The sequence below is a fragment of the Poecilia reticulata genome, linkage group LG21 (assembly GCF_000633615.1).
Source record: "Poecilia reticulata strain Guanapo linkage group LG21, Guppy_female_1.0+MT, whole genome shotgun sequence".
Classification (NCBI taxonomy): Eukaryota; Metazoa; Chordata; class Actinopteri; order Cyprinodontiformes; family Poeciliidae; genus Poecilia; species Poecilia reticulata.
Genome location: NC_024351.1, coordinates 934,725 through 942,838, shown reverse-complemented (window position 1 = coordinate 942,838; position 8,114 = coordinate 934,725). Strand labels below are relative to the sequence as shown.

The window sequence follows — 8,114 nt, the reverse complement described above, 5'->3', positions numbered from 1 at the left end:
TAGCACGTTAGCTCACCTACTAGCACGTTAGCTCAGCCATTAGCACGTTAGCTCAGCCATTAGCACGTTAGCTCAGCTATTAGCCCACTTCCACTAATGTGCTAATTGCTGAAGTAATTTTTTGATTGGTGTTTTGTGCTAACTCTGAAAACATTTAGGGCATTAGCTTCCCATAAATTTTCTGGATAAAATGTAAAGCCCCAACTTATCTGGCTGCATTTTTAGCACACTTCTGCTAATGTGCTAGTAGGCATGCTACATTTTTGTGTAGTGGTTCAGCGTTTCTCCTAACTTTTAAATTGTTAAGTGCACTTTTCTTTCCCTCATGTTTTCTGGATAAACTTTAAAGGCACATTTCCACAAGTCTGCTAGCGAAGCTGATTTTTCATTTAGTGCTCTAGTATTTTTGATGACTTTAAAAACATTATTAACTTTGAAAAGAATTAAGCGCATTTAGCTTCTCCTAAATTAATTTTTCTGGAATTCAAAAGCGGAGCTAATTTTTCATTTTTTGCTTTCGCGTTTTTGCTAACCGTGAAGACATTTGTGACACTTAGCTTCCTCTAAATCTTTCTGGATAAATTCATACACACTAACTTATTGGCTGCAACTATGGGTACATTTCCGCTAATTAGCTAATAGCATAGCGGTAGCTGATTTTGAAACGTTTAGCGCCTTTAGCTTCCCATAAGTAAATTTTTCTGGATAAATTCTGGACTGTTAATTTACGTTTTTAAAACTTCAGTTGAATAAAGTTTGACATCTGTGTAGAAGTTTAGATTATTGACTAGTAAGAGCTCTTCCAGTAGTTAGACATTTACATTCATGCTCTTATTCTGAAGTGGCTTTAGACTGTTTACTCTCCTTACCTTTTCTTTTTTTCTGAAATAACTTTATTTCAAACAGTAAATTCTATGAACAAAACATCTAAACATAAATACATCTAAAGCTGATATATTGGCCATTAAATTGGTGGTTGAGGTTTGTAGTCTATCAAGGGAAGATATAATTTGAATTTAGCATTAGCTTAAAATTTCATGTTGGTAAAGCGTTTAGCATTAGCAGAACTAATGTTTATGATTACTGTCTCAGGGTTAGCGCAGCTAACATTTTAGTTAGCGCTGTCCACCACTACATAAAAGCAATAGAAAACAACCTGTACTCACGCCCCCTCCCGCCTTCCTAATGCTGCCCTGGGTAACTGCCAATATGGCCGCCACTCCATCTTAATCTGACCCAAACATTGTCCACCACCTGCAGGCACAACGACAACAAGACCTTCCTGGTGTGGGTGAACGAGGAGGATCACCTGCGTGTCATCAGCATGCAGAAGGGGGGCAACATGCGCGAGGTTTTCACACGCTTCTGCACCGGGCTCACCAAAGTAAGCTCCGCCCCCCCCAACCCCGACCTGCACCCCTCACCTGTCCCGCCCGTCTCACCTGTTTGCTCCGTCTCCTCCAGATCGAAGACTTGTTTAAGAACCGAGGACACGAGTTCATGTGGAACGAGCACCTGGGCTACGTCCTCACCTGCCCGTCCAACCTGGGGACGGGGCTGCGGGCCGGCGTTCACGTCAAGCTGCCAAACGTCAGCAAGCACGAGAAGTTCGGAGAAATCCTGAAGAGGCTGCGGCTGCAGAAGCGAGGAACAGGTACGACCTGACTAAAGCTTCATGAATTTACAGGGAAAACAAACTCAGGCTGATGACTTTTGTAGCATTTGTACTCTGTGCAGTTGGACTGTAGGGGGCAGTGTAGAGTGCCATTAGCATGCAGGATGTCATTTACAACTTTAAGTTAAAAATGGCGGTTCTATTTCCACCATGATATTCATTCATTTATATGAGGCTCAATATTTAGCTAACCAGCTAAATATGTAGTTTGCTTACTAATCTTAGCTTGGTAACAAAATATTTAGTTCAGTGCTAATTATTTTGCTAACAAGCTAAATATAGTTAGCGAGTATAGTTGAGGCTAAATATTTAGCTTGCTAACTAAATATCTAGTTTGAGGCTAAATATTTTATATCTAGAAGAGTTGGCAAGCTAATTATTCCATTTAAGACTATGTAGCTTGTTAACTAAATATTTTGCGTTTGAGGGTAAATATTTTAAGTTAAATATAGTTATTGAGCTAACTATTTAGCTTCAGGCTAAATAGATTTAGCTTGCCAGCTAATTATTTAGTCTCAAACTAATTATTTAGCTGCCATGTTAAATTAGATAAATATTTAGCTTGATTAGTGGAAGTGTGTCCATCACTGCAGCCAATTATCAGCTTAGCATTTATCCGGAAATTATATTTAGCAGAAGGGTGCTAAGTTAGCTAAAGTGCTAATTGTAAAATTAGAGCTGCTAGTAGTTTAGTGGAAGTAGCAATTAAATAAGTGCTTTAAAATTAATCTGGAAAATTAATTTGGGAAGAAGAGCGGTAAACTTTGTCAAAGTTAGCTAAAGCGCTAAGCTATTTTCTCCGCTATTAGCACGTTTAGTGTGCGTACCACTGACTTCCTGTCTGCGTCTCAGGCGGCGTGGACACCGCGGCGGTGGGCGGAGTCTTCGACATCTCCAACGCGGACCGCCTGGGCTTCTCGGAGGTGGAGCTGGTCCAGATGGTGGTGGACGGCGTCAGCCTGCTGGTCAACATGGAGAAGCGCCTGGAGGCCGGCGAGGCCATCGGCGACTTGATGCCAGAACAGAAGTGAACTGTCTTCACTGTAACCCGACACCTCCTCCCTCCTCTTCCTCACTGCCCCCCAGCTCACCCCCGTCCTCCTCTTCCTCACTGTAACCAGTCCGTCCTGACGCTGCGGGACGCGTAGAGCCGCTCGGTTAGACTGCCGTCTTCCAACATGTGAAGGATTTTCTATTTCCTGATCTGCACCTGTTGGATCCACCTAACATCTGAAATATCTAATAAAGTCTCTGTGGCCCAGACTCCGCGCCTGTCTTCATTCACAAACACGGATTTAATCTAATCCACGCTCGTTTCTGCATGGAACGCTGTGGACTTTGACTAGGCCGTTGGAACACCTTGATTTTTTTGGCTTCTAGACTCGTTTGTTGGGGAACTTTTTTTTTTTTTTTTTTACATAAAAACCCATAATTGAAATTTTTATGCAATTATAAATGTGACCTAATCATCACTTAAAACGAGTTAAAACCGTATTTTGACCGTCTGAAGTTTAATCAAACCATATTTCTCTTCTTTCAGGTCAAATAAAAATATTTCCATTTGCTAAATAACTGGGTTTACACACAAAATAAAGACACACAGGAAGTTAGAGGGATGAACTACTGAGAGGCTTGTGGAAGGAAACAACCAAATACTGGGATGTATGTAAATTTATTATCCTTTTTTTCTCATTATTGAAGTTTTTAGCAAATAATTTAGTTTAATTTGCCGTGAAATGAGAAGCTTGGTGTGATTCAACCAGAGAGGAGACGACAAATGTAAACTTCCGGTTCCAGTTGGACAGATTGGCCTCCAACACGTTTAGCAGCAGCGTTCAAGTACACCTCGCTGCAGCATGCAGAAAGGGGCGGGGACGGACCACTGTCAGCCTCTTACCTTATATGGAAATGGGACCATTGCAATCCGGAAGTGAAGGGGGCGCTAGTGGCGCTATTTCCTGTACCAGCCGCGTTAATAATAATAATAATAATAATAATAATAATAATAATAATAATAATAATATTGATAATAATAATAATAATAATAGAAATAAAAATGTAACGTGGTATGTCCCTTAAAAAAATAATTAAAACTATTGTTTTTAATGTTAAAATCACATTAGTAATAAACAACTTAAAACAAGCAACAATAATGAATTATTATGTATATGTATTTATCTATTGTCACCCAATCTAGCTGAAACAAAAGGCTTAAAAAATATTTAGGAACACATTTATCCATCCATTAATTATCATACACGCACGCATGACCCTGGGCAGATCACCAGTCCATCCTAGATTAAGAAAACAGATACCAAATACTTCAAGAACGCTGTAGTTCAAGATTGTGATGTAGTGAAACGTACTCTTATAATAAATAAATTTAAATCTAAAATATAACTAGTGCCAAAAACTATTATGCTTGGTTGCAGGTGAGCTCAACTATTGTCATTGTTTACCATAAAGTCTCATTGGAAACCTTTCCTNAGAAAAGCGTATTGATTTACTATGTGATAAAAATTTTAAAGAAGGTAAAAATACCTTTTGCTGACTTTGCGCCTTTTCCATTTTGGATCGTGTGCGGAACACATGAACCCTCTCAAACTTCTTTCAATCGGCATCTCAAACCCGCTTCTTTAAGGTATTTATACTAGAAATTAGGAAAATAGCGCCCCCTTCACTTCCGGAGTGCAATGGTCCCATTTCCATATAAGGTATGAGGCTGACAGTGGTCCGTCCCCGCCCCTTTCTGCATGCTGCAGCGAGGACCTTCTCGCAGCGTTTAAAACCTGCATGGAAATTATGAACAGGAAGTAAAAGCAGACATTTCCGTTCTGACGTCCCTCCGTTAAAACCCCGGATATGTCTCTGCTGCCACCTGGCGGTCAAACAGCGTCACTGCAGCAACTAAACTGAATCTGATCCGTTTTATTCAACCGATTTTAGTTTTATTGTAATCAATAAACTGAAGTAAACTTCATCAAGATTTGAATTAATTTGAATAAAACCCTTTTATCCTCTTACCTTTTGATATTTACCTATTTTTGCCTTATTCCGACCATAAATCGCATTTTATTGTCATTTTATGTCTTAAACCAACAAAAAAGTTGAAAATATTTCACACTAGAGTGGAAACTGAAGAGTCTGCAGCTGAAGCTGAGGCGAAACGCGGTCTGGAGGCCTGGCGCCAGCGTCCCTCTGGTCGCCATGACGACAGGACGCGGCGGCGATGCGTTCAACGTGTTTAATGAGACACAGGTGAGCCTGAGCTGCAGTCGGATCAGCTGACTGCTCACATGTACAAAATCAACAAGGTGAGAAACTATTTACATTCACAAAAACACAGAGAAACTCTCTGAAGAGGAAACGCCAACAGCCGGACTCAGAGTCCCAGAATGCTTTGCAGCAGCGTCGAGCCGGAACCAATCAGCAGACAGCTCGGAGTCGTCCTGCTGGGAGAGACAGGAAGACGGCAGTCGGGTCACTTCCTTCTGTTCGTCACTTCCTGTCCCCGTCTGTCCACCTGAACCACTTCCTGTTCCTCCCAGTCCCTCTATAGTTTGAGCTCGTTGGCGATTTTGGAGGCGATGTTCTTGAAAGCGATGGACGTTCCTGAAATGCGTTTGAAGCGGACGCCGTTGAGCGAGAGGCGGGGCAGCTTGCAGACCTCCATCTCCCATTGGACGAGGCTGTCGGCGTGCCCGTCGCCGTGGACGCAGAGCAGCAGGAAGGCCTCGCGCTGCTCGTAGTCGCAGTTGTTGGCGTCCAGGACCTTCCTGATCTCGCGCATCATGTCCGCCGGCTCCATGGACGACGTGGTCTTCATGCTCCAGGTGAACCTCAGCGAGCGCGGCTTGGCGTCCTTGGAGTGCGGCGCGGCGGGGGACGGCGGCTCCTCCCTCTGGTCGGACGTGACGGCGCGGCTGGAGGGAGGARGAGAAGAAGAAGACGTTAACGTCCTCCAGACGCTGCGCTCTGATTGGCCGTCTCGCTCTACCCACCTGGACCCCTCCAGTCTGCCGTTCCTCTCCGCCTCCGACGGCGTCCTGCCAGCCGAGAGGAGGAGAAGAAGAAGCAGAGCGTAAATCACAGGAAAAACCTGCAGGAAGTGATGCGTCCTGACTTCCTGTCGGACCAGCAGCAGGTCCGAAGCTCGGTGCCAAAAATGAGAAACGGTTGGCGATTTATGAAGCTACTGAACCGGGACGGGTTCACACCGATCCTGAGATAATTTATATAAAAACGTTTATAAAAAATGCAGAAAAATGTTTTAATATCAACCTGATGAATGCAGAAGATTTTATTATAAATGTTCTAATATTTATTCCTTAAACTGAGTTATTTTATTTTCCATCAACAGACGGGAACAAAAAGCTGAACTTCCTGAGATAAATCCTGCTGCTGTGTTGCATCATGGGAAACGTAGTTTTATCCGAGTCAGTCGGATCAGAAGGAAACATTCAGCGAAGAAGAAAAGGAAGGAAGAAAATCTAACAAGTATTTAGCTTCAGAGCTAAATAAGCAGCATTGAGTAGTTCAGTGGAAGGACGACGTTCGGAGCGTACCTCCTGGTGAGCTTGGAGGTGAGTTTGGAGAACAGGTTGGACGAGGCGCGGCTGCGGGCCTGGGCCAGCGGCGTGGCGTCGTGCGACAGGCTGGGCGAGGCGGGCGGGCCGTTGTAGGTGGCGGTGCGGCGCTCCCTCAGCTGGCCGCCGTGGAAGGTGCTGCGGCTCGCCGTGCCGCGGGGGAAACGCAGCCGGTCGGGGGGCGTGGCCCCGCTGCTCACGCTGTGGGTGGAGGCCCCGCCCACCGAGCGCTTGGCAGGCGAGCCGGAGGAGCTGCGGGAGGTTAAAGGTTAAAGGTCGGGGTGTGAGCCTGGGCGTGACCAGCGGGGGGCGGCGTTACCTGTTCTCCTTGCCGTTGTGGACGGCGGAGGCGGACGACTTGTCGGTGGCGCTGCAGACGTACGTGTTCCTCCTCGTCATGCTGGACGCCTGAAACACAGAGCCGCACCGATTGGCTGCTGGAACCGAGGCTCCGCCCCCTCACACCTGAAACACTCACGGCGGTCGCTGCTGTCGCTTTCCGGCGATCTGGGATGTCGCCTACGTTGGGGTTGTTGGCGTTGCCTAGCAACGGGCTGCCCGCCTCTCCGGGACCCGGCTTCCTGTTGGCGTCCAGCTTTGGCTCCGCCTCCGCCTTCCTGGCAGCAGCTGGGGAGGAGAGGGGGGGTGAGAGGCTGAGGGGGGACCCGGCTCTGGTCCCGGTTCCGGTTCTGGTACCTTGGTCGCTGAACCTCCTCTGTTTGGAGGAGGAGCGCTGACTCAGCAGGTGGGCGGGGGAATGGCTGCTGGACGAATGAGGCTTCAGCAGGGAGGAGGAGGCTCCGCCCACATCCATCTGGACACACACACGGGTCACTTCCTGTCGGGCAGGATGGATCTACCTGTCGCTACCGTGGTAACCGCTCACCTCTGCGGCCTTGCGTCCCAGCAGCAGGTAGGTGGCTGTGATGTCATCGTACTTCATCTTGGAGAGCGAATCGTTGATCTTCTCTCTGGAGTAACCCATCTGGACCACGAGGTCTGAGGACGACACGCAGTCAGGGTGTGTGTGCGTGTGTGTGTGTGTGTGTGTGTGTGTGTGTGTGTGTGTGTGTGTCCATGCGTACCGATCCGGCTCTGGTCCCTGATGTCCAGCTCCGGCTCCACGTACGGCAGCAGCTCGTCTTCGTCGCCGCCGTTGATCCAGCGATCCTTCATGATTTGCTGAAACAGAGGAAAGACGATTCGGACCCGGCGGTTCTGAGGCGGGCGGAGCTCCGGGGACCTGCTCTCTGATTGGTTAAGGCGCTCTGATTGGCTGTGTGGTGACCTCCTGACCTCCAGCGTTCCTCTCTTGCCCGGGTTCAGAACCAGGAAGCGCTTCAGCAGGTTCTCGCAGTCCGTCGACATGTAGAAGGGGATCCGGTACTTCCCCCGCAGAACTCGCTCTCTCAGCTCCTGCAGAACCAAACACATGGTCCAAACGGGTCCGGGGTCCAGAAACACCTGGAGGCGGTTCCGGACCGGACGGAGACCCACCTTCAGGTTCTGTCCGTCAAACGGCAGCGACCCGCTGACCAGCGTGTAGAGGATCACGCCCAGACTCCAGACGTCCACCTCCGGCCCGTCGTACTTCTTACCCTGAACACAGCAGCAGGAACAGGCTGACCCAGGTTCTGACGGGACCAGAACCAGGACCTCATCCCGGGCCGGGCCTGGGGGAGGCCCAGTTACCTGGAAGAGTTCTGGTGCCGCGTACGGAGGCGAGCCGCAGAACGTGTCCAGCTTTCCGCCCAGAGTGAACTCGTTGCTGAAGCCGAAGTCGGCGATTTTTATGTTCATGTCGGCGTCCAGGAGGAGATTCTCCGCCTGCAGGAGGAAGAGGAGGAGGAGGA

The 8,114-nt window shown here is 47.6% G+C and overlaps 2 protein-coding genes across 3 annotated transcripts in view; one reads left to right on the top strand and one right to left on the bottom strand.

The window, feature by feature from the left end:
- Nucleotides 1–2,938, top strand: part of LOC103457118 (creatine kinase B-type) — a 13,219-nt gene extending 10,281 nt beyond the window's left edge. The window contains exons 5-7 of one of the 2 annotated variants that reach the window (XM_017302257.1): nucleotides 1,261–1,384; nucleotides 1,465–1,654; nucleotides 2,528–2,938. In XM_017302257.1, the coding sequence (XP_017157746.1) occupies nucleotides 1,261–1,384; nucleotides 1,465–1,654; nucleotides 2,528–2,706 (493 nt within the window). In that variant the 3' untranslated portion in view covers nucleotides 2,707–2,938. The remainder of the gene's footprint in view (nucleotides 1–1,260; nucleotides 1,385–1,464; nucleotides 1,655–2,527) is intronic. The other variant, XM_008397067.2, reaches the window with a different exon arrangement.
- Nucleotides 2,939–5,126: 2,188 nt separating this feature from the next.
- Nucleotides 5,127–8,114, bottom strand: part of LOC103457135 (MAP/microtubule affinity-regulating kinase 3-like) — a 9,796-nt gene continuing 6,808 nt past the window's right edge. The window contains exons 6-13 of the mRNA XM_017302258.1: nucleotides 7,558–7,822; nucleotides 7,347–7,443; nucleotides 7,148–7,260; nucleotides 6,958–7,075; nucleotides 6,740–6,888; nucleotides 6,581–6,669; nucleotides 6,241–6,513; nucleotides 5,127–5,634 (exon numbers count right to left, since the gene is read on the bottom strand). Coding sequence (XP_017157747.1) covers nucleotides 5,229–5,634; nucleotides 6,241–6,513; nucleotides 6,581–6,669; nucleotides 6,740–6,888; nucleotides 6,958–7,075; nucleotides 7,148–7,260; nucleotides 7,347–7,443; nucleotides 7,558–7,822 — 1,510 coding nt within the window. The 3' untranslated portion in view covers nucleotides 5,127–5,228. The remainder of the gene's footprint in view (nucleotides 5,635–6,240; nucleotides 6,514–6,580; nucleotides 6,670–6,739; nucleotides 6,889–6,957; nucleotides 7,076–7,147; nucleotides 7,261–7,346; nucleotides 7,444–7,557; nucleotides 7,823–8,114) is intronic.